Source organism: Myxocyprinus asiaticus, chromosome 31 (assembly GCF_019703515.2).
Source record: "Myxocyprinus asiaticus isolate MX2 ecotype Aquarium Trade chromosome 31, UBuf_Myxa_2, whole genome shotgun sequence".
NCBI classification, from domain to species: Eukaryota; Metazoa; Chordata; class Actinopteri; order Cypriniformes; family Catostomidae; genus Myxocyprinus; species Myxocyprinus asiaticus.
Window position 1 is genome coordinate 2,366,077 of NC_059374.1, and position 26,886 is coordinate 2,392,962.

General features: G+C 35.7%; 2 protein-coding genes across 8 annotated transcripts in view; both read right to left on the reverse strand.

Moving 5' to 3' along the window:
* Positions 1–742, reverse strand: part of LOC127422262 (LIM domain kinase 1-like) — a 98,728-nt gene extending 97,986 nt beyond the window's left edge. The window contains exon 1 of the mRNA XM_051665656.1: positions 618–742. Within this exon, the coding sequence (XP_051521616.1) occupies positions 618–675 (58 nt within the window). The 5' untranslated portion in view covers positions 676–742. The remainder of the gene's footprint in view (positions 1–617) is intronic.
* A 715-nt stretch (positions 743–1,457) lies between these two features.
* LOC127422255 (elastin-like) overlaps positions 1,458–26,886 on the reverse strand; it is a 120,099-nt gene continuing 94,670 nt past the window's right edge. For 6 of the 7 annotated variants that reach the window (XM_051665644.1, XM_051665645.1, XM_051665643.1 and 3 more), the window contains 10 exons: positions 25,787–25,807; positions 20,929–20,958; positions 20,724–20,801; positions 20,125–20,187; positions 17,660–17,716; positions 17,340–17,375; positions 12,844–12,891; positions 7,878–7,910; positions 7,608–7,664; positions 1,458–4,208 (listed from right to left, as the gene is read on the reverse strand). In XM_051665644.1, coding sequence (XP_051521604.1) covers positions 4,162–4,208; positions 7,608–7,664; positions 7,878–7,910; positions 12,844–12,891; positions 17,340–17,375; positions 17,660–17,716; positions 20,125–20,187; positions 20,724–20,801; positions 20,929–20,958; positions 25,787–25,807 — 470 coding nt within the window. In that variant the 3' untranslated portion in view covers positions 1,458–4,161. The remainder of the gene's footprint in view (positions 4,209–7,607; positions 7,665–7,877; positions 7,911–12,843; positions 12,892–17,339; positions 17,376–17,659; positions 17,717–20,124; positions 20,188–20,723; positions 20,802–20,928; positions 20,959–25,786; positions 25,808–26,886) is intronic. The other variant, XM_051665641.1, reaches the window with a different exon arrangement.

Below are 26,886 nucleotides of genomic sequence, written 5' to 3' on the forward strand. Positions count from 1 at the left end.
AAATAAGTGTTTCCCCACACACACACACACACACACACTCACACTCACACTCACACTCACACACACACTATGTTTTTATATCATTGTGGGAACTCTCCATAGACTTCCATGCATTTTTTGGATTTTATACTGTACAAACTATAGATTATCTCCTAACCCTAACACTACCCCTAAACCTAACCCTCACAGAAACCTTTTTGCATTTTTACATTTTCAAAAAAACATTGTTTAATATGTTTAATAAGCCATTTCCCTCATGGGGACCGCTGGCTGGTCCCCACAATGTAGATGATCTCAGGTTTTACTATCCTTGTGGGGACATTTGGTCCCCACAATGTAGAATTAACATGTACACACACACACACACACACACACACACACACACACACACACACACACACACAGAGAGAGACACACACTAGTGCGGGACAGTGCAGGGAAAACATATATTTCAGTTAATAGATTATGTTAAAAGCAAATGCATATCAATAAAACGATACAGCTTATAAAAAATGCATCATTCACAGTGATGCGACAGAGATGCGCTCTTCTCAGTATGTTTCACGACCTCTTATCTGCTCACATTCCCATTCAAATACAGCATACCACACTCTCACCTTCCTCCTCTCCCATGCGTTCGTCCTTCCAGCTGCAACAGAGCAGCATCCACCTCATTCAAGCCGCAACAGAAACTCCCCTTCCAAGATCAGACACCGGAGAAACTGCCACACCGTTTAATGATCTGGCTCATGAATATGAATAACGTAACATTACTTGGCTCTCTGATTGGCTGAAAGGCTTACGTTGGTAAGTGGGCGTTATCGTGGCTTGGTTTGTCTTATGAATATTAATAAATTACAGGACTGGCCAAGCCCTTCTTGGGAAACGAAGGAAAACTGGCCAACTGAGCACTATCCCTAGGAAGTTCTAGGAGCGCGAGGATCCACCTGCGCATGCGCTGATCTGTTTCATAAAGTTAAGGTTCTTAAAATACAATTCATCAAACCAATGATATAATTTATTTAAGTAATGATAAGTGTAATTTAACCTTTTGTAACATGAATCCAGTCTGTGGGCTGTCTTTTCTACAAATGTCTTCTGGTTTTAATATTTTTAGTCGCAAGATTTTTACTTTGAAATTCAGCAATAAGTGTGCCTTAACGTTATGTGATGTGATGTTTTTCTGATTATGATCCATGCGTATAGTATATAGTGAATGTTTTAATTTTAATGGCAAAATATATTCATATTGTGAATAAGTTCATAATCTCATCACATATACCCACCCAAGTGTGATTTTTATGCATGATTTTGACACAATAATGTTGAGTTTAAAGTGTAAAGTAACACAAAATGAGCAACAACTGAATAGATCCTTATATTTATGTTACGTTGTGTTTATAGCTGTTTGCTAATGTATTGTGAAGATAGTCATGAATAAGAGACAGTTATTTTTATTTAACATTTTTATTTCGTTTTCACTAGAGCAGGTAATATGCTGGGATTTCCATGAACTAGTCAAACTGTTGTTCGTGGAAAAAGTGCATTAGCCCCGCCCCTTAATTTAAATAAGATGGAAATCCTATGGCACAATAATAGACAAGACCTGGTAGGGCTCACAGGTAGATCAAAAACAGTACCAGGTACAATAAGACATGATAAAGTTTCTCTCCAGGTGAATCGGAAAACAGTATCAACCCAGTATTATGAAAATGAGACATTTCATATTTGGTATCCATCAGCTAGTGAGGCATTTTCTGGGGGGGAAAATGAACACACGTGATTTTTAACACACTTTAGGGGGGTATTGCATACATACATAACCTACATACACACATACCATCACAGACACCTCACATCTTATTAAAACAACTCATACAGTTTTGCAAGTTCAACAGTGACTAATATGTATAAGCTATTTAAAGCACACACAAAAAATGTTATTGTGATATGATGTGTACAAACTTGATGATTGGTCAAAACATCAAGTTTAAAAGGTGCAAAACAAACAACATATGGCAAAGTAACCTGTTGTTAAATGATCCAACCTACTGTAAGCATATGATATATATTTATATGTTTATATACTAATTCTATATGAATATACAATGATAAAAGAAACACATTCTTGGTCAATTATGGAAGCACCTTGTCCCCCGGTCCAGGGAACAACATGCACTTCTTTTTCATTTTCCAGGTTCAAACATACATAATGTACAAGTCAGAACTACGATTACAATTTTACACAGTTTTCTAAGTTGCAAGGTTGATGTTAGAGATAACCAACACAATGAAGCTGTCATTCAGGTCTGCATGTTATTGGCATAATCAGAGCAAAGCTCTTCATACATAACACAGTTTGCAAGAATGAATGTTGAGATGGAGCTGCGAGCAGTCGCTGTCAATGGTCCATTAGCTGACATTCAGCTCTTTTAGCAAAATATGCATTTCTATGCATGTTATGACCTACTTATCAAAACCTGGGCTGCCATTTGTTGAGGATTTTAGAGAATTAAAGTCAAGGATTTTAGAGCCCAAATCTAAGATACTCAATGAAGAAAGATGCTTTATGAAAACTAGCTCATTTATGAAGGGTGAAACTCACACAACCTGTCAAAAACATGTCATATCTGCACCAAAATCAAAAGAAAACAAGAACAAATGATATTTTGGATAAAGAAAATGAAGCCTGTTTTTTGCACCAATAGGATATTTTTTTTTTTTTTTTTTTTGGCATTGCGACATTATTTTTGTGAAATTTTACTCAGTTCTCATAACAGTAATTCTTGTAAAGCAAAACAACATATTATTAAATTCTAAAGTATTTATGCATCAATATAGTATTCATACTTTCCTTAATTTATGCTTATTTAAATGTAAAAAAAAATCACTTTATTACAGTATCTTTACTATAATACAGTAAAATTGCTGTATTATAGTAAAATAATTGCAAAAAATAAAATAAAAATTGTGCTGAAAAAAAAAAAAAAACCACTGATCCTAAATTAGGCTACATGTCCTTTATGCAAAATATTATTTCAGATTTTTTTTTCATGACCCAGACATGTATTGGTGAGGTTCACCCATAGACAATAGACAGTGAAAAAAGATGCTTAATGAAAGCTTAAATCACCTAGACTCATTTATGATGGGAAATATTTTTGCAAAAACTGTCAAAACCATGTCCTGGTCATATTTCCCCCAAAATGATATATATATATATATATATATATATATATATATATATATATTGCATAAAGAATATTTGGCGTATTTTAAAGACCATTAAGATTTTTTGCATTGCTACACTATTTTTGTGACATTTTACCCCCAATTCTCATTACCATTATGCAAAAAAAGCCTTTAATTTATGCTGATTTAAAAAAAATAAATAAAAAAAAATCACTTTATTACAGTATTTTATTTTACTGTCATACAGCAAAAAATCACTATTGAGAATAATGAAAAAAGTACAGTAATGAGAATTTGAGGGGGAAATGTGCTCAACTGTCATGAACAAATACTGTAAATGTTACAATGTAATAAGATTGCATTAGCTTCATTTGCTTTATTCAAAATATAATTTCAGATTTTTAAGGTGAAATATGAAAGGTGAGTTTCACCCATAGACGATTGTATATGAAGCAGCCATCTGCACAGACAGAAAGTTGATGCTGTCTCTCTAAACGTTAAAAATAACAGACAAACCGCTAAGCTGAAGCTCGGCCACAAGTGAAATCTGTAACCTCAAAGTGTAATCAGCAGTACGACAGGACACTTTCACTTCAACATGTACCTTGAATGTGTTGGCAAAGACATTAACAGATGTTGTGCGGGCTAGAAACGCCACAACTCTAAGAGTACTTAATTATCAATGTAACTGAACGAAAGAGTTTCGAATGATCTCAGAAATGTCCAAAATTAAGAGGTGTACAATTAGAAACAGTAATGTGATGGAATGTGCCATTAACGATCAGGATTGGAATTATTGTCATAAAAAACACAAGCGTAGAGGGCTCTGGATTTGGATTTGCTAAAATATTTCCTATCAGTACAGAACATAACATTTGTGCATGTTGGGACTGTTGTTGGAATAAAGTACATTCTGGAGCATGCAGTAGCACCATGTTTCTTGAGGTCACTTCACATCTCAAGAGATTTTTATTTTCTTCTTTTTCCGCAGTATTTGCCCTGGCAGCCCGCTCCACCTGCACAACAACACACAGATAACCACAAGAGTCACCAATACAGTATCAATAGGCACAACATGAAGTTATAAAGCATCAGCAACAGCAATGAACATAAACAATTATAAAAAATCCTTCTGCCAAGTGGCAAGAAAAAAGAATGTGAACCCTTTAGAATTAGCTGGTTTTCTACATTAATTGGTCATAAAATGTGATCTCATCTTCATCAAAGTCACATGCATAGACAAACACAATGTGCTTAAGCTAACAACACATAAACAGTTATACTCTTTCATGTCTTTATTGAACACATCCCATTAAACATTCACAGTGCTGTGGAAAATGTAAGTGAACCCCTAGGTTTATGACAACAAAAGCTAATTAGAATCAGGAGTTGGCAAACCTGGCATCCAATAAATAAAGCGAGATTAGAGGTGTGGGTTACAGATACTTTGACTTATAAAAAGCACTCATACATTTTGAGTTTGCTATTCGCAAGAAGCATCTGCTGACATGGACCATGCCTCGCAAGAAATATATTTCAGAAGACCTACGATCAAGAATTGTTGCTTTGCATGAAGCTGGAAAGGGTTACAAAGTTATCTCGAAGAGCTCTGTCCACAATTAGACAAACTGTCTATAAATGGAGATAATTTAGTACTGTGGCTACTCTCCCTAGAAGTGGCCGTCCAGCCAAGATGACTCAAAGGACACACCGCAGAATGCTCAATGATGTAAAAAAGAACCCTAGAGTGACAGCTAAAGACTTGAAGGAATCATTGGAACTGGTTAACATCTCTGTTCATGAGTCTACTATACAGAAATCTATTAAACAGGCATAGTGTCCATGGCAGGACACCATGAAGGAAGCCGCTGCTTTCCAACAAAAACATTGCTGTGTGTCTGAAGTTTGCCAAAAACCACCATGACACTCCACAACGCTACTGGAAAAATGTTTTGTGGACTGATGAAACTAAGGTTGAAATGTTTGGGAAGAACATGCAGCACTACGTAGTATGGCATAAAAAGGGCACCACATACCAACATGAAATCATCAAGTATGGTGGAGGGAGCATCATGATTTGGAGCTGCTTCAGGGCTTGGACAGCATGCCATCATCCAAGGAAAAATTAATTCTCAAGTTTATCAAGATATCCTACAGGATAATGTCAGGTTGGCTGTGCGCCAGCTGAAGCTCAGTAGAAGTTGGGTGATGCAACAGGATAATGACCCTAAATATCTAAATAAATCCACTACAGAATGGCATCAAAAAAGAAAATCCACCTTTAGAAGTGGCCCAGTCAGAGCCCAGATCTTATCCCAATAGTTATGCTGTGGAATGACCTCAAGAGCCGTTCACACCAGACATCCTAAGAATATGGCTGAGCTGAAGCAGTTCTGTAAGGAAGAATGGTCCAAAATTCCTTCTGAATGTTGTGCAGGTCTAATCTGCAGCTACCAGAAACACTTGGTTGAGGTTATTGCTGCTAAAAGAGGATCGACCAGTTATTAAATCCTAGAGATTCACTTACTTTTTCCACAGCACTGTGAATGTTTAATGGGATGTTTTCAATAAACATATGAAAGATTATAATTGTTTGTGTGTTGTTAGCTTAAGTTGTTGTTAGCATTGTGTTTGTCTACATTTGTGACTTTGATGAAAATTACATCACATTTTATGACCAATTAATGCAGAAAACTAGCTAAATCCAAAGGGTTCACAACGGTAAGTTGTTTACGGTTACCAAGTAACACAAGGATCAAATATTTTTTTGAACTTGCCACATTAAAATCAGGATTTGCAAACCTATTTTACTTCCGTAATGTGATATATTTCCGAGTGACAAGATATTCAATGAGAATAAATTGGCGGGAATTGATTTTATCTATCTGGAATTGACTGGATCATAAATGTGGTCCTTCCAGGTGTTTTTGATGATCATTTCACATTATTTGACAGACAGTAAAAAGTTAGGCTATTGATAGAGATTTCTCTATTCGATTTCGATTCATTTGGGTATATTTGTTATGAGGTCCATTTTTCTTGCAAATTAAAGAATTCTCTCAGCTAATGCTGTTAATTATACACAGGACCTTCTAACTTGATACATTATGAAAATACACATTTGAAATTTTTATTTTAAAATTAGTTTTTCATCATTTGGTCACATTTTAGCTTTTTAAAAATGTACAAATCCATGTATTCCATCAATAAACATGATGTCTTGAAATTGAATATATTAAAGCATATACTATATGCAGTATATATAATATTTATTTTGAAATGTAGAACAAGTGGTAAAAGTGTACTGTCTCTTTAAGAATAGCGGCAGTTCAGCGAGCATCTCACAGAAGTGTTTTGGTTGAGCGCATATTAATGATAGTGGAGTCACATGGTTTTTTATCGCATCCGTGCTATGTGTGATTAGAATTATATGTTTCTATTTCTGTTGTTTTTGATCAGCAATTTACTGTAAAGAATATAAAGGATATTAAAAGAGACATTATCCAATGACGTATGGACTGCGTGGATCTCGTCTTTGGACAGACAGAACGAGTCAAACCAAACTTTTACTCTTACCACAGTGTGAAAAGTTCTCGTTGCTGAACTTCTTCTCCACTATACTACTCAATCACTGCACAGTGAAATCTGAACATTTACCAGCCAGTGTCCAATCACAGACATTTTTAGTCAAATTTAACCATGTTGTAGAGGGTTGCGCATAGAGTAAAAGATTGATCTTGGGATTGTAAGATTTTATCTGGCGCTTACTCCTCCTATCTGTCCCAGTAAAACTTATGGTTTTGAACTCTATACTGACACCTATTGTTCTGGATACTGGAAGTTTGTTTACTAAGTTTTGCCGCTTCACACCAAAGATATTTGCTTATCTTCTGTTTTGTTACTTTTAGTTTGTGTTTTTTTTCCATTTCATACTCCACTCATCCTTACTACAGACATTGTTGGATTCAATCCAAATGTTTTTGTACTGTGACCAGGCAACCGCGACTCACAAACTCTCTGGCGGCTGAACACTGCCATGTGTTTGCACTTTGCTTTTGATGGCGCACCATCTATCCGTGATCCATGTAGTAGTAAAACTTTTTTTAACCTTTAAGAATCAATATCGGGATAGTTCAAATGAAGAACGCGATTAATCGGAAAATCAATATTTTACCCAGCCCTAGTAAAAAAGTATAGCACTGCAATAAAACCTGATTTTGTCTTTAAATTTGTAGCTCTAAAAATCTTTTGTATGTCAACTGAACTGGCTGAATCATGTAAATCCTAACTGGATAGGAAGTTGGCCAGTGTTCAGTGTGATGTAAGATCAGCATGTTGAGAAATAAGCGCAGTGATTATTTGGCAGCAGGATTAATTCTGTCTGTTCACTACAGACTCTAATCGTTCCCTCATACCTCGATAACCTCCTCCAAGAAATCCTGACAGTCCACCTGCATATTTAGCTGCTTTAGCTGACAAAAAAGAAAAAGAAAAAACACGTGCTCATGAATACACTGCATTTTGCCAAGTCTCAAAATGTGTTGTGTTTCCTCTGTGGTGAGGTTTCAATATTCTTTTACTATTATTCCACTAATTTCAATATTAAATGTACTGAAAAAAAGTCCAATAACTAGTACTCCACTTCAAACTACTGTGTTTGTGTTTTAAGGAGAAAGGAGTAATACCTTGTTGTGGTGAAAGTCCAGCTCCATATCCACCTAAAAACACAAGAAATTATGTCATTAACATGAGTTATTACTGCTTATAAAATGACAGGGATGATGTACAATGCATAAGGCATTATATAAGCAAAAAGAATGACTCAGAGTCTACATATTGTAGCAACCAACTGTAAAAAGATGAGATGGCTGTTTGTTAGGAGATTTTTCTGACCAGCTGTGATCAAGAGCATCAGGGTGGAAATATCAAACCCACTGAGCATCTCTACCTTTTGATTATATAATTAGTAATACGTGTGTTATATGAAAGCAATTTGAGCCTGAAATGATGATCAGAATATAAACACACTTTGCATGATATTTGCACTTGAACCCGATGCTGCTTTAAATTTCAGCAGGACCTTCCGCATTGATCCTTTCAGCTTATTACCTATGAAGATGACTAATAATAGACTGGAGTCACATGCGGTTTAAAATAAGACCAAAAAATCGATGTAAATTCCAGGTATGGCATCATATATCAGGACGAACCTCACAAAACCTGTCAAGAACAACAATCTAACCACAAAAAAAAAAAAAAAATATATATATTTTTTTATATTTTTAAAAAAGAAGAAAAAAAAAAGCATTTTTATATATATATTTTACTGCCAAAATTATTGTAATGTGAAAAAAACAAATAATGATATATTATTTATACTGTAAAGTATTTATTTATTATGGTAGTCCTTTTTTTGCCTGTAGTTTATTTTCGAAAAATGAATGAAAAATTACCGAGTGTGGACACAGGATTTTCATAACTGTATTACAGTAAAGAGAATCTAATGAGAATTATCTTTGAGAATAATGAGAATAACAAAAAAAAAAAAAAAAAAACTCAAAAGTAATTGTATTATAAAGTAGTTGTACAGGTTGTATTCGTTAACATTAGTTAAAGGTGTTGTAAGCGATTTCAGCCGTTCTACTTCCACGAGACTGAGCCGTTGGATTAGCCACGCCCCCTCTTTCCAAAACCCCACGCTCCAAAAAATAACAAATTAGCTTTATTGAGCCCAACATCATGCAGAAACTGTTGTTTAAAACAACAGCAGCAAAATAGCACCCTCAACTGACAACTGTTATGAACAACACGGCATAAAAATGGCATTAAGCCTCGATAATTAGCTGCAACTACAATACAATGAGAATGTGTATAATGATTGACAGGCAGAAAGCGTCATTGTCTGCAGCCCGAGGACACATTTATATTTGCTGTTTACAGAGTCTAGAGCTGTCACAGAGACCGGTGAGATATCTCACGACACTTAATTCAGTAATATCTTTAATGGAGTAGGAACATTATTTGCATACCTTTCCATGAAAAAAAAAAAGCACCTTTAACTACATTAATTAACAAACTAACAATGCATGATACTTTTTCAGCATTTGTCAGTCTTGGTTAATGTTAAGTTCTACATATACTAATTCATTTTTAAAATTAAAAGTTGTATATATGTTAACATTACTTTATGCACAGTATTATGAACAAACATGAACTTACAATGAACAATTGTACTTTTATGAATTAACACAATCATAACCAAGATTATTAAATGCTGTAGAAATGTACTGTTCATTGTTAGTTCATAATATCTAATACATTTGTTTTTCAAATGATGAATACATCTGCTCGTCGTGTAATGAAGCTACAGAACTTCAAGACCACTATAAAATGTGCAACAGTTAAGGGCATGTGATGTGTAATCCCCCCCCCCCCCCCATATTCACAGTCAGCCATGATTACTTTAATCAATAACTACATTTCCATCCAAGGATTTTTTGTGAAAAAGGTTTTAGCGCATCAAAATTAAGCTGATGGAAACGCAAATTATCGCAAAAATTTCACAAGTCATGAAAAACTGGTTTGGAAACACTTTTTGTCGAGGAAATTGGCATTAACACAAAAATACAGTGTAACATGACAGAATTTACCCCAATCGTTAACCTGTGTTAATCATGACGACGGTATACATCCTTGAAAGCCAATTTATTGTACGTGATTATGGATTGATCTGAACGGCATAAAGATCCAATCACTGCAAACATGTCACTTCCAGGAGTACCAACACAAATATCTCGTATCATGCACATGGACAAGTGAACGGAGAACAAATTAATGGTCACTGTTTGTGATTAATTTAATCCATCCGTTTATTTATTAAAGTTACTTTTCCACACCATTCAAAATAATAGACGGCAGTCATGGAATTACACCAAAATACAAAAAACATATTTCTGTGCACACAATGCTAGTATATTATATGTTTAGACCTATATATGCCTTTTCTTTACACAAACTTAAATTAGCCGTACCATGTTCTGTAGATGAATAAAGTCGTCTGAATGACATTTTCTACACTTCAAGACTATAAATTATCTGAACTATTTGTCCAGTGCAGAGTTCACTTTCAGAAAACGAGCTTTTGAACCTTTTAAAATGTTTAAATATTTTCAATCTAACCCTCTTTACCTCGGATCACATTTGCTGAGCTTCTTCAGAAAATGTAAATTGTTTCAAAAACCACATCAGTTTTTCTTTAATAGCTGTACACACAGCATATACACATGGATGGATGCTCCTTATACTAAGACTGAAAGTTTCCCCCACTATTTGGTGCAGGTTGCCAGCTTGAACAGGGCCGTGACGATTCGCTTTTGGGTCAGAACCGATGGCAACCTACGATAGGCACAACATCAGGACCAATATTACAGTCCTATCAGAAGGGCAACTGCTCCCTTTTGATTGCAATTCCTCATTTTCTGATTGCGTTTATCTGTGAAATTAAAATGACAGTATGCTGGTTAATTTCAATGAATTGTCTCAATACTCTCCCCATTTTACCAAAACTTTGGAGGAAAAAAAATTAGGGACATCTGGCAGGTGAATTAGCGATAAACACACATTTCTGAATAGAAATGACTACAGGGCAGATTTCTTTTGTGCTAAACCAAAGTGTTTTTTTTAGGCATGACGTCATCACACACACCATTTTTATCAATAAAAGGCCATTTGAATGGAAACAGGCAGAAGATGGCAAATTTCCCCAACTTTTTTTGCATTTTCACTTTGTCGATAACAAAATAGCGTGAAAACTGGATGGAAACTAGGCTAATGGTTAAAAGTGTCCAATAACAGGACGGTTACTGAGATTAAGTGAGTAGTATTTGGCTGGTCATGTGATTCTAACATGGCAGCCCCCATGTGCGGACCCTCTCCATGTAGAATAAAACATCTTTTATAAGGTTACTGATATGACTGGAGTCTTCATTTTAATGTGAGTGCTCATGATTTTATACATATATTGCAAAATTACAATTCGTGTCTTTAGGAGTTAAACTTTTTTAAGGAGGAGAAAATTACTGAGTGCACCTTTAAGTGTTTCCCCATATGGCAGTTTAATTATTTTAGTTTGGGCATCAAGTGACGACCTAGCACTGTACCAAAAATGTCCTTAAATTGAACATCTAACTTTATTAATATTACCATGAATTGCATAGACCCAACAATATGTGAAATTATTAACATGGCTGAATAGAAAGATTTTAAATTGTACTACTGCATAAAAAACAATAGAAATGTGATTTAGCAGCCTAACCCAATGAAACGGAGTCAAAATACGGAATTAGAATTTGATTGAACATGCAGCCTTTGAGGTCATAAACAAGTTGAAAACCACCGATCTAAAGGATAATTTTGAGGTAATTGGATGTAATATTTAATAACTTTTAAAATGTTGCAAATTTATGTATCTAATGAGAATCCCTGAAATTACCGCATTTATTTTGAGACAAACTACTTATTTGTCATTTCCAGTTTTGTTCAGAAGGTGATTATATCAAAAGTTTTTCAAAAACTCTCCAATAACTGAAACATTAGTATTTGGGGTACAAAAGCCCCCTTGTTTCAGGTGCCTGTTTACACCTGGTATTATGATGCATTTCGGGTGATCCAATCACATGTGGTCAGCCCTAAATACAGGACTAAACGGGGTCTAAAACGTTTTGTGATCGGATCGCAAAAACCACATACGAATGTGGTCAAAAAACGCACGTGAGCACGTGAGCACGAGAGCTTCATGGATCTTCTTTAGTATGTCTGATATCAACACAGATGAGAAGCACGAACACCTGAAGTACCTTTAATACAGGTAATCCACTTAAATAATGGATAATTCTGCTTGACATGTTGAGTTTGTGCTTAGATTATATTTCAACTGCATCTGGGAGAAACAACACACCATTTTTAATCGCTCTTTTTTTGTCTTTTCTGACTTTGTTGCGCTTTAATATCATGCAGTAACACTCAGAGTGATTGATGTATGTCATCATGAAACAGAGACCCTCCCCTCCAAATCCGATCACAAGTGGTCACAGGAGACACATTTAAATGACCAGGTGTAAACAGCGATGTGTCTCACCTGACCACATGTGATCGGATCACCCAAGACGCATCGTAAAACCAGGTGGAAATGGGGTCATTGACTGATCCAATCACAATGGAGATTCATTAGCTTATAGAATACTTGCCAAATGCCAAATGTGATTGAAATGAACATGGAATGGTGCACACGTTTCTGAAGTAGTTATTTTGAATAAGTATTTTCTTAATTTGTTACTTGCTGTCTCAAAAGTGTTTGCATGAGTTTACAAATTGTGCACTATAACTATTACCCCTATATCTACATGATATCACTATAACCCAACTGTGGGGTAAAAGGCCCCCTCACCAACTTTTTTTAACAAGTTTTAATCAAAATAACATTTACAAATATTATGTTGCTCTGTCAGTCTTCAATAAAAATAAATCTTGATATACTTTGCGACCAGAAAAATGCACATTTTCCTTAAGGGGGGCCTTTAACCCCTTGTACCCTATTCCTTACTGAGGCATGTGAATTTTGACATATAGTACAATATTTCTTGGTTTCAGTACCCGGATATGCTTGTGGGTACCCTCCATATCCACCTGGAACTACACCACCTGTGAGAAGCAAAAGGTAATAATGTAATATACAAGATTATGACTTCCCACCTAGTCACTTTACTCACAATCTCACATGAAATGATTTCAATGTCAGGCAAGCATAAAGCACTTCAACTGAAATAAACTAGCCCAGAGGAAAATATATAGAATTACTGCAATAGCAAAGCTCAGTTCTTATTGAGATCTCTAACTTTGGATTGCAAAAGTTTGAGACACTGTTGAGATCTCTTCTGAAACTTTAGAGAAGATATGAGTGAGATTACTGTCTTTTTCTCAAGAGAAACATCGGAGATGCAGAAGACTTAAGTAAAGGTCTCCATTTGCTCTTCATCTCATTGTCTAGGGGAAACAACTCAGATATTTAACTGATCTCATGTGTTATTTTTTTTCCGGTGATGGAAGCAGTCACATTTCAGAATGAATGAGCTACAATGGGACTGGAGTTTTTGCTGGCTGTGTATCTGCATTCTCCTGTGCATTTGCATAAGCAGAGAAGTTAATTCAGGAAGTCCTTCTAAAGCTATAATGCCAGCAAGATATCAAAGCACATTAGAGCTCCAGGATTAATGTTGATAGCTTCTCCACCTCATCATTGCAGTGTGCGTGTGTGTGTGTGTGTGTGTGTGTGTGCGTGTGCGTGCTGTGTATGAGAGAGATAACATTATATATATATATATATATATATATATATATATATATATATATATATATATATTTTTTTTTTTATTTATTTATTTTTTTTTTGTTTTGTTTTTTTGTTACATTTTTACACTTTCTGAAAAAAAAAAAATGCGAGTGGTGCTTGCCTGTGCAAAACTCACTACCATGATGCTAGGGAGTTCTGGATGGTTGCTTACTGGCCCAAGTCAAAAGAGCCCACACCTATGTCTCTATGATATTCTGATCTCTACATACAGTTGTGCTCAAAAGTTTGCATAGCCTGGCAGAAATTGTGAAATTTTGGCACTGATTTTGAAAATTGGACTGATCATGCATGTCTTTTATTTAAGGATAGTGATCATATGAAGCCATTTATTATCACATAGTTGTTTGGCTCCTTTTTAAATCAAAATGATAACAGAAATCACCCAAATGGCCCTGATCAAAAGTTTACATACCCTTGAATGTTTGGCCTTGTTACAGACACACAAGGTGACACACACAGGTTTAAATGGCAGCTAATGGTTAATTTCCCACACCTGTGGCTTTTACAAAGAAAAACCCACAGGTAACCTCAGGAGAAATACAGGCTGCTCTGGAAAAAGACGGTGTGGTTGTTTCAAGATGCACAATACGACACTACTTGAACAAAAATGAGCTGAATTGTCAAGTTGACAGAAAGAAGCCAATGCCACAAAAAAGCCCGGTTACAATATGCCCGTCAACACCTTGACATGCCTCACAGCTTCTGGCACACTGTAATTTGGAGTGACGAGACCAAAATAGAGCTTTATGGTCACAACCATAAGCGCTATGTTTGGAGAGGGGTCAACAAGTATTGTGCTCCTTGAAACAACCACACTGTCTTTTTCCAGAGCAGCCTGTATTTCTCCTGAGGTTACCTGTGGGTTTTTCTTTGTATCCTGAACAATTCTTCTGGCAGTTGTGGCTGAAATCTTTCTTGGTCTACCTGACCTTGGCTTGGTATCAAGAGATCCCCGAATTTTCCACTTCTTAATAAGTGATTGAACAGTACTGACTGGCATTTTCAAGGCTTTGGATATCTTTTTATATCCTTTTCCATCTTTCTAAAGTTCCATTACCTTGTTACGCAGGTTTATGACAGTTCTTTTCTGCTCCCCATGGCTCAGTATCTAGCCTGCTCAGTGCATCCACGTGAGAGCTAACAAACTCATTGACTATTTATACACAGACACTAATTGCAATTTAAAAAGCCACAGATGTGGGAAATTAACCTTTAATTGCCATTTAAACCTGTGTGTGTCACCTTGTGTGTCTGTAATAAGGGCAAACATTCAAGGGTATGTAAACTTTTGATCAGGGCCATTTGGGTGATTTCTGTTATCATTATGATTTAAAAAGGAGCCAAACAACTATGTGATGATAAATGGCTTCATATGATCACTATCCTTAAATAAAAGACAGTTTTTTTTGCATGATCAGTCATATTTTCAAAATCAATGCCAGAATTTCACAATTTCTGCCAGGGTATGCAAACTTTTGAGCACAACTGTATAATTCATACACCAGACAAAAATTGGTAAAACTTTACATTTATGTTCCCTTTGTTAAGGGTTTATAAAGGGGTTCATTAATGATGAATAAGTCATTTATAAAAGCATTATAAATCATTGATATGCACTTACAACAACCTGAATAAAAAGGGTGACTTTCATGCAGTACTTGACGAATAGTTAGCATTTTAACTTACAAGTTATAAATGCTTAATAAGTACATTTATTCATACTTAATCATTAATTAATCAAAAACATAAAATGCCCTCATGATTAACGTCAAAATGCAGCAAAAATAGATTATTATAGTGAGATTAAAGGAGGTATTATCTTATTTTACTACAGTCCACTTTGTGTTTATATTCATTACTGTACATTCTTGAGTTTCCTTGTCATGTTGTTGTCAAAAGAATGGTTTTACCTAGTCCTAGTTACCCAAAGTCCTCTGCAAAAACACTTTTCATGTCTTCATAGCATATATCATATAATAAAGCCTGATAACCATTATTTATATACTGTACATATTTCTAATGTTGGTAACTAATAAATGCTTCATATGTACTTTACACTTTACATTAAGGTACATTTTCACTGGTTATTAATGTTAAATAAGTGTTATTAAGCATTTATATCATGTGAGGTAAAACGGCTCACTATTTGGTAGGTATTATATGAAAGTCACCCATTTTATGCATGCGGTTATAACAGCATATCAGTGATTTATAATGCATTTGTAAATGAATATTAGTTATTAATGAACCCCTTTATAAACCCTTAAAGGATTAGTTCACCCAAAAATGAAAATCCTCTCATGATTGACTCACCTTTAAGTCATCCCAGATGTGTATAACTTTTCTTCTTCAGCAGAACCGAAATTAAGATTTTTATAAGCACATTTCAGCTTATTTTGTCCATACAAAGCGAATGGGTGCTATCAGGCTGCTGGCTGTTTGACGGTCTAAAAGTCATATTTAAGCAGCATAAAAGTAATTCACACGAATCCAGTTGATCAATTATTGTCTTCAGAAGTAAATAAAATCAATAATTAAAACGTTTTTAACTTTAAATCGTTGCTTCCGGCCAGCGCTGTAGTTCTGTTTGAAATGACCTAACTCTTGCGTGACATTTGTTCCTCTGTTGTACACAAAGTGCGCTTCCGACTTCTTTTGTGAATGCACCATTGAGCTTACGTCACGAGACAGCTCCGTGATGTGTCGACTGCTGGCAGGAAGTGATTTTTTTGTTAATAAAGTTATAGTTATCTATTTATTTTTTACACAAACCTATGGGTTTGCTTCAGAAGACATTAATTGATCAACTGGAGTCGTGTGGAGTACATTTATGCTGCCTAAATTTGCCTTTTGGACCGTCAAACAGCCAGCAGCCTGATGGCACCTACTTAGTTGTATTGTATGAACAAACAGATCTGAAATGTGCTTATAAAAATCTTCACTTCGGTTCTGCTGAAGAAGGACAGACATACACATCTGGGATGACTTAAAGGTGAGTCAATCATGAGAGAATTTTCATTTTTGTGTGAACTAACACTTTAACATGTAAATTGTTACATAAAGTGCTTAAGTCTGATGACTTAGAATAGTTATAGCACACTTCTGCTCAAAAAGCCATTATCATTCTGGTACCATTCATGTCAGCAGCACAAACAGTGTGAGGCATGTTATGCACCAAAGTTACAGTACTGTGCAAAAGTCTTTTTGAGGCACATAAGATGTTTCACAAAAACATTTGACTTAAGATGGTTATTTATATCTTCAGCTTTAGTGTGTCAATAGGAAATATACATTTTAGACTCCCAAACATTCCTTTTGCAAATATAATAGAAGAACAAGGAGCCCTGCAACATGTCATGGCCCCCGCAGAGCCCCCCACTGAACATCGTGTCAGTCTGAGATTACATAAAGAGACAGAAGCAATTAAGACTAAATAGAAGAACTGTGGTGAATTCTCCAAGAAGCTTGAACATCCTATCTGCCAACAACCTAGAAAAACTTTGTCCAGGTGTACCTAGGAGAATTGGGGCTGTTTTAAAGGCAAAGGTGGCCACACCAAATATTGATTTAGCTTTTTTATGTTTACTGGACTTTGTATGACATTAATTGATAAATGAAAATTATTTATGGCATTATATTACAAAAGATCCTCACTATGCAAAATTTTTCACAAGTGCCTAAAACTTTTGCACAGTACTGTAAATACTTAAAATCAGAGGTTAGAGAAACATTGCCTTACCTGGCTGTCCATATCCTGTACCCAAAGAGCCGTAGCCTGTTGAAAGAGCAAGATGAGACACACATATCAGTGTAATAAGAATCATACATTATATCAAACAGTATTTCTACAAACTACCCTCTAATTGCTAATGTCCATGAGGAATCTGTTACAAATCAAAGCTTGAATGGTGATTGAGTACATTTCCTCAATTTCTACCTTTTGTGAAAAGTCTATCAGAATTTTTGTCATTTTCACCAAGCTTCTGGAATGGCACAACAGTATTATTGTGTGATATCACAGTGTAGAACTTAAATATGTTGTATGATTTATTTTCCTACCTGGTTTGGGTGGTTTAGCACCAGCTCCTAAACCCACACCTGCTGGAATCCCTGCACCTGAAACAAGAGAGCAGCGTTACTTTCTGGAATTGACTAGTTGACCAATTATATGAACTTTTTTAACCAAGATTTTAAGTTCAAATGTACACTCACTAATCACTTTATTAGAAACACCTGTACACCTACTTATTCACACGATTATCTAATCAGCCAATCATGTGGCAGCAGTGTAATGTATAAAATCAAGCAGATACAGGTCAGGAGCTTCAGTTAATTTTCACATCAACCATCAGAATGGAGAAAAAAAATTGATCTCAGTGATTTTGACCATTGCATGATTGTTGGTGCCAGATGGGCTGGTTTGAGTATTTCTGTAACTGCTGATCTCCTGGGATTTTCACACACTACAGTCTCTAGAATTTACTCAGAATGGTGCCAAAATAAAAAACATCCAGTGAGCGGCAGTTCTGGGGACGGAAACACCTTGTTGATGAAAGAGGTCTACATAGATTGGCCAGACTGGTTTGAACTGACAGAAAGTCTACTGTAACTCAGATAACTCCTCTGTACAATTGTAGTGAGCAGAACAGCATCTCAGCACAGCATGTCGAACCTTGAGGCGGATGGGCTACAACAGCAGAAGACCACGTCAGGAAATTTATAAGGACCACAGTGTTCATAATAAAGTTCTCAGTGAGTGTAAATATATGCATAAGTGTCCTGTAACTAATCAGAATTTCTTTTAATTTTGTAATAATTTTTAATTCATTTTTTTTCTTCAAGTTCATTTTAAACAGTTCTACAAATAAATTTTAAAAAGTACATATATTCCAGGTCTCTAAATTAATATAAATACATTAAAAGCTGTATGCATAATAATTAAAGAACTACAAAAAATGCTGTTTAATTTAGTTTTCAATGAAGTATCGTTTTACATGTTTCCCATATAAAAAGATCTTTGTTTAATTATTAACAAAGATTTAGCCAACAAAATTCTTTTGTCAGCTGCAGTATATCATCTCCAGATTTGGTTAAGTTACTCGTTACTCAAAAACGAATAATTACTTAATTAAAATGTTAATCATATTACTTTAATGATAATTTCATCAAAGGTTCACATTATTAATTACTTTCTTAAACACTTAACAGAAAAGTTTTTTTTTTTTTTCCATTGTAAAGCATGTCTACACAAGTAACACACCTTTTGGACGTCTGTTACAAGGTAAAAATGTTGCAAAACTGGAGAGGTTGTAGATTTGAATTTGAGAACATGTACAATAAATATTTGCACAAGCAAGTCATACACATTATACAAGTGAAAGTTTCCTTTTGCTTCGTTCCGTGTATTGTGTGTCCAAAGACGAGACCCAGAAACCCCATTTTCATTTCACGTCTCTTTTAATATATTTTCTGTTATTTACAGTCAGTTAGTGATCAGAAAGATTAAAAAAAAAACATTATTTCTAATCATACATTAGACAGATGAGGGAAAATCAACTTCTCTCTCGTGAATGTGTGATGCGCTAATTCAACCGTAAACATTTGTTCATGGAGCTGCTGGTTCTCTTAAAGAGACAGTACCAATTTAGCGCTTGTTATCCGTATCAATGTAAATTCAATATAAAATGGACAAATGCATATAAACAAGCATGTTACAAAATGTAGTGATGCAGTAAGTGTAATAAATGTGTAAATACATAAATATTTAAAAAGGCACAATCATACATTGTGAAATATTTTAATTTCAGAAAACACTGTAAATATTAAAGATTTAACAAATAGGCTCTTGCAAATAGGTTTGGTAACCCTTGTTTTATTTATTTTTTGCATAGTAGTTTTGATGTAGTAGCACTTAAATTATCATTTTTAATATTGTGAATATTTTGTTAAAGAATTGTATGAAATTTCAAACAGTGACAACAGCTTGAATCATTATTGAAAATGCAATTTCTTGACATCATATAAATTGATAGAATTTGAAATATCAAGTTTTAAAAATGTGATTAAAAGGATAAAAAATGAAATATGAAAATAAAATGTACAATCTCACATACTATATTGCATGAAATCATATATATGAAAAAATAATTTATATATATATATATATATATATATATATATATATATATATATATATATATATATATTATAGATATAAATTATTATATGATCCCCTTCTTGGTTTTCTGAATATCTATTTTAGTTTTCAGTTGTATTATACTTACATTTACAAGTCTGGTGAGTAAAAACAAACATTTACTTGCCAATGGCTATTCTTTCTCCAATGTGTTCTTAGAGGGTTGAAAAAGGAAATTAAATTACAGTAACTAATTACTTTGTAAGCAGATTACACCCAGCGCTTATTATAATAAATAAGCACACATACATTTGAAATAGTGACAGAAAACCTGTAAATAAAATAGGGCTAATGTAAAATGCAGAGGTGTATTGGTGTGACACCATACCTGCTCCAGGTGTGAGTCCAGGAACAGCTCCTACCCCTCCCACTCCTCCTACACCACCAACACCTGCCACACACACACACACACACACACACACACACACACACACACACACACACAACACACACACAAACACACACACACACACAACTTAAATATTTTCAGTACTATTTACTGCATACTGTTCAGGATCTTTTGGAAACAGCATGCAATATGCAACAAATGAACATTTAAAACAATAATATGTTACATTGTTGTCACTTGACCTCATTACGATGCATGTTTAATTAAGAAAGTGGCATCTAGTAGTTATCATTTTGGAAATAAATATAGTTATTTTGCATTTTTAATCCAAGCTTGTGTAAAACTATCTGAACTCTTGGCAGTCATGAAAACAAAGTTGATATTACTTCCGATTCATTAATCAGATTGGAAAGGGAAGGTCAAGTCAGAAACACTTCACACATGCTGCATACTGCAAAAATCATTGGAGTAGTATTGTAGTATGCTATTTTAAACATTGCAAATGTCATACTGTTTGCGCACATAGCTACAGTATATATACATATAAACGCTGAGCAGACTGTGGTAAAGTGTCTCACCGGGGGCTTTTAGTGGTTTGGCTCCAGGTAACACACCTGTTCCAACTCCAGTTGGTCCAGCACCACCATAATATGGACCTAAATCAGCAGGAAGAAGACACATTGGGCTTCAGTTTGACTTTGATTGACCTTAATGACTGAAGTCTTTAATATCTGGAGTGCTCTAATGATTATTTTGACTTCAACAATGCAATGAAATATTTACCATATCCATAGGGGTAAACCAAACCAGGACCTGTAAATAAAAAAAGCTACAGTATCAGTGGTGATGGCAGAAGTTTAATCCATCTACACAGAGTTTATCACAGTGGAATACGATTCGGAATGTTGTTTGTGTTCCATTAATCTGCATTTTTGTTTAGGGTTTCACCTAGTGGGAATCTGTATGTATTTGATTTCAACTGAAAATCTTTGTGGTGGTTTGTAAAATGAGGAAAAACAGTAGATCATGAGGTCAAACTTGTCTTCTTTCCGTAGACTGGACTGTCTGTGTCTGCCTGTCTCTGCAAAAAAAGAGCTTACAATAGTACTATGGCGGTACCATGGTAGAGTGATGGTATCAGATGGTGGTACTTTAATATAGACCATGGTACTATATTCATTTACCATGGTATTTACATTGGTACTTCAAAATACCATGGAATTACCAAGCTACATGTAAATAAAAAACATTGTGCTACCACCATGGTACTTTAATAGTAAATGTTGTCTGGAGTTGAACTTTCTGACTTGGGAAAGCAGACTCCGCCTCATCAAAATTCATTTATATTTCCCTCAAATCATGTAGATCGTGACATAATCCAGCACTAGGTATTACGACAACACTGCTCATTGTGATTGTACCCTGCCCTCTAGTGGCACATCTACGTAAAGCACTTATTTTGGGTGGCTGTAATGCGAGAGTGTGTGAACAGTGGCCTCTAGTGGAGAAACGCATGAAGCTTGATAGTTTCACACTGAGTGACGTTTATAATGAGCGGAAAGAGGATCGACGAGTGAGACAATACTGGCGAATGATAGACCACGTAGGTAAGCAGAATGGAAGCTGTTAGGTTCACTTATCTCAGTTTTATGTTCTTAAAGTTTAGGTGACAGATAAAAAAATTATTTGACATGTTTAGGCAGCCAAGTAATAGCCCGAGTTTTTCATGACTCTGGCATAAACCTTATTCAGAGTAGCTCCATATTTAAATTTGGACAGTGATGACTTACAGTCTCTTCAGTGGGTTGTACCAGTGGCGTAGTAGTGACTGAAGAGGTGGGCATACTGTGTTTTTATCACACAGTATGTGAAATAGAACAAAATAAAAACAGAACACACCCCGTCTCAATAAGTCATACATTTACACTTGTATAAAAGGTGTAAGAAATGTATATTTTTCAATAGCCTACATAAATAAATTATATTAACAATTTATGGTTCGTTGTAATCATAGTCTCATTTGAACTTACAAAATGTATGTCTGGGTAAGGTGTACAGTACACTACTAAAGCTTGATATTAAACATCTATTTAGCCTAAATAAATAGGTCTGATTAACTGTTCTTTTAATTAACAGTAAAATGGGCTTTATACTTACTCTTATTAATAAACTAATAGGCTACATACATAACCTCATAAATAATAAACTGTTACTTCAGTCACGAGTTCGAATCCAGGGTGTGCTGAGTGACTCCAGCCAGGTCTCCACCTGACTCCACCTGCCTAGTATTGTGTAGGTCCCCCTTGTGCCGCCAAAACAGCGCCATTCCGCATCTCAGAATAGCCAGAATGGCCAGACTCGTTTGAACTGACAAAGTCTACGGTAACTCGGATAACCGCTCTGTACAATTATGGTGAGAAGAATATCATCTCAGAATGCTATTCTGAGATGCGGGTTGGTGCTGTTTTGGCGGCACAAGGGGGACCTACACAATATTAGGCAGGTGCTTTTAATGTTGTGGTTGATTGTAATTACAATATACAGTACATAAGTGTTAATGATTAGGCTATTTGTTTTATTTGTGTACAAAATTTGTATTTTCTGTGTATAGTGAAATAGCTTTCCTATTAGGAAATATAAATTAAGATGATTTGATAATACGAGGAAAAAAGGCACAACTGACAGCGGTAAAAGACAGAAAAAATGACATTTGATACAATTATGGGACAACTCGTCATCTGCGAGGATCATAAAAAACTAGCACGGGTGCAGTGACAGTATGTTGAATAGCATAAGTTTTTATTTAAATGCATTAATATTTTCACTTTTAACCACAAGGTAAATATACAGCGCAAAATAATTATGGTGACTCCAGCGCTGCAGGCGCTTCTCACTGTAGACGCTAGAAATGTCCCGCCCTCTATTGAAATGGAAAATATGATTGGTTAGAAAATATCCAATCACGTCTAAAACAAACATTCTGATTGGTAGCTCAGCTAAGTTGAACTGTCTTATTTTTGCCCATATCTTCAGTTGCGATTCCGCCTCCTGCTGCTCCGTGCCGAGAATCTCTTTACACTTATTAAAAATAATAATAATAATCACAATTCACTCAACGGAGCTGCGGCATCACCTCAGTATAATTAAAAGTTATCGGTCAAAAGTCTCCTCACTGTTCTGGCAGCCATATGTATCATAACTCATTTCAGGTGAGCATACACAAAATCCTTTAAAAGATAGGTGGGCATACGCAAGGGTGTAGATTTGGCTTAAACATTTGGGGGGGGGGGGGTTGCAGCGTGAAGCATTCACATGTTTCCATTGATCATGTAAAAAATAATGGGGGGGTTGTACTTGCTTGTTTTGATTATTGGGGGGGGATCTACACCCCTGGGCATATGCCTGCGTATGCCCTAGAATACACTACTGGGTTGTGCTGTTGTTTAAACTGTCTTGATCGTTCTGTGGAAAAAAACATTGGGGGGAAAAAGCATCTTTCAAAAAATAATAATAAAATAAAATAAATATCGGTAGATAACAAACTCCAGAAACCACAGGTTTTGAAAATTAGATGTGATGTAGGATCTTTAAATGGCTTTATACAGTGCATGTCATTGAAGAGACCGTAATTCCCTCACAGCCACTTTTTCAGTCCCATTAAAAATCAAATGTGACCTACTGTGAATAAGGTCTATTACATGTGTTATATCCAGATGTGCTTAAAGCGATAGTTCACCCAAAAATGAAAATTCTCATATAATTTACTTACTCTCATGCCATCCTACAACCCTAATTCCAAAAAAGTTGGGACAGTATGAAAAATGCTAATAAAAACAAAAAGGAGTGATTTCTAAATTATATTCACCCTGTGCTATATTGAAAGCACTACAACTACACATTATATTATGTTTTACCTTGTGAATTTTACTGATTTTTTTTTAAATATACACTCATTTCAAATCAGATGATTACAACACACCCCAAAAAAGTTGGGACAGTGGAGTGTTTACCACTATGAAACATCACCATTTCTTCTAATAACACTTATTAAGCATTTAGGCACTGAAGACACAAGTCTGTTAAGTTTAGAAAGTGGAATTTTACACCATTTATCCATTATGCAGGTCTTCAGCTGCACACTTGTACAGGGTCTTCGTTGCCATATGGTGTGCTTCATAATGCACCACACATTCTCAACTGGAGATGGTCAGGACTGCAGGCAGGCTGACACACCCCTGGCCAATACAGGCACTGGCTTTTGGACCTGACGCTGATAACAGCTTGGATGGTCCTTTTCCTCTTTGGCCCAGACAACATGGTTGTTTTTTCCCAAAACTATTTGAAATGTGGACTCATCGGACCAAAAACCAAGGTTCCACTGTTCTACTTTCCATCTAAGATGAGACGAGCCCAGAGTAGTCGGCAGCGCTTCTGGACAGTGTTGATGTATGGCTTCTCCTTTACATAGTAACATGCATCTGTGGATGCAGCAGCAAATGGTGTTGACTAACAAAGGTTTACTAAAGTTATCCCAAGCCCATGTTCATGATATCTATTACAGATGAATTATGTTTTTTAAGACAGTGATGTCTGAGGGATCAGATTATCTGCTAAACTGCTAGTGACCAAGGCAGACTTGGAGCACATCTGGGAAAAGTCGGAAGACATGGAGAATCATAACCTGGTGAAACAACGTCTGAATTGTTGGAAGTAGGCCGAGATATGGTGAAATTCCTAGACGGGCTCTTCCCGAGTCTGCTCGACATAACAGGCCATAAGCTGGAAATCGAGTGAGCTCACAGGGTTCTGGCTCAGAGATCCGTGGAGGGAGATCCCATAAAAAGAAGGAAGGTTATTTATTTGCTTAAAAGTAAGAAATATGATAGTGTTTCATATTTGAGGAATGAAAAATTTGGGAAGATATGGGGTGGACATGTTATATTTAGTGGTGGCTCAAGTAAGTGCAGGGGAGTCATTACATTGATAAGTAAGCATCTACAATTCAAATGTCTCGAACAGATTAAAGATAAATTGCGTATTAATTTATTTCATTATAAAACTAAAATTTAATTAAAAAAAAGTTTTTGAAATTGATGACTTGGACCAAATAATAAAGAAAAGCAGCCAATAAGTGCCCAACATAGATGGGAACTCCTTCAATACTGTTTAAAAAGCATCCCAGGGTGATACCTCAAGAAGTTGGTTGAGAAAATGTCAAGAGTACATGTCTGCAAATTCTAGACAAAGGGTGACTACTTTGAAGATGCTAAAATATAACACAGTTTTGATTTATTTTGGATTTTGTTTAGTCATAACATAATTCCCATAGTTCCATTTATGTTATTCCATAGTTTTGATGACTTTACTATTATTCTAAAATGTGAAGAAAAAAAATTATAATAAAGAATGAGTAAGTGTTTCAAAACTTTTGACCAGTAGTGTACATGCCAGGTCTTTAAAGACCCAAGGTATGTAATAATTAATGGGTTAAAAAAAACAAAACGTAAATTTCTAGACACAAATGGCACCTTTTCCTGAGAATTATCTGTCAACGCTTGATCAACAGATATCTGATGAATCAAATGAAGACACTCAGATGATTAAAACATGACATCTGATGAAATGATCATTTACCACACACCTTGAACAACTCCTGTCGCACCTACACAAAAAAGAAGAATAAAGAAATGGCATACTATTAATATGCAAGTCTGAATGAGTGAATCTAAAAACATGACTAATAAAATGCACAAAACATTGGGAGCTATGCTAAGACACAACATCACTGCCCAGAGGACCATCTCTAAAGAGTAATATCCTGGTAGAGGTAAAGATTGTCAGTAAGACATCTGACAAAATGGACTGCAAGGCAAACTCAAGCTCAGATAGTGCCGAAGTTAGAGGGAAAGTGAAAGGGATTAAAGCGAGACCTTTACGGGAATGTAGTTCCGCGACAAGACATTTGAACATGCAAAACATTAGATCTTACTGGGCTTAGGGGCCTTGCCAGTTGCTACAATAGCCGTCGGTCCTGCCAAGAAACAAAATGTTCCACCTTCAACCCTTGCAGTCAAAGACAAGCAGCACAGAAGTGACTAGTTGAGAAGACATTTCAGCATGGGTAGAAGTAGCCACAGGCTGCTGCAATAACAGGGTGCCATTGTGAAGGGAATAACCAGAAGGAAACCAGCTATAAACTGTTATGGGATGTTTGCTAGATAGGGGGAAACAGAAAATAACAGCAAGCTGCCAGGGGGAACTGTCAAAGATGCTTAGTGGGGGAAGAAGCACTCATACAAATAAAATGTTCATATGAATAAATGCATAATATTATTAACAGTATGAGCCACTGTTCATTTCTTGTAATTATAAAAGGCTTGCTCCTCTAACTTGTTGTTAAGTCTCAAGGTTAGGGTTGACAAACCATCTAATGCACTAAAAATGGCAAGGGCTTTCTCAAAATCACAAGCTCTAATCTGATTGGCTGGCTTTACCCAACTTCCGGTTGAAAGAGTGCACAGATTTTTACAGGTCAACAAGGGAAACAATAGCTGCTTTTCCACTATCGGGTCAGTGCGAGCTAAGGCTATATACTGCCCAGTCGGGGCCAATAGCTTCGGACCTCAAGCCGCAAGACCAAAATCCATCTGCGTTCCCACCATCGGGCCAATAGCCCCGCAGCGTTTACCTAAAACCCGCACTTAATACGCTGCCCTGGTGCCAACGTCACACACCTCACCC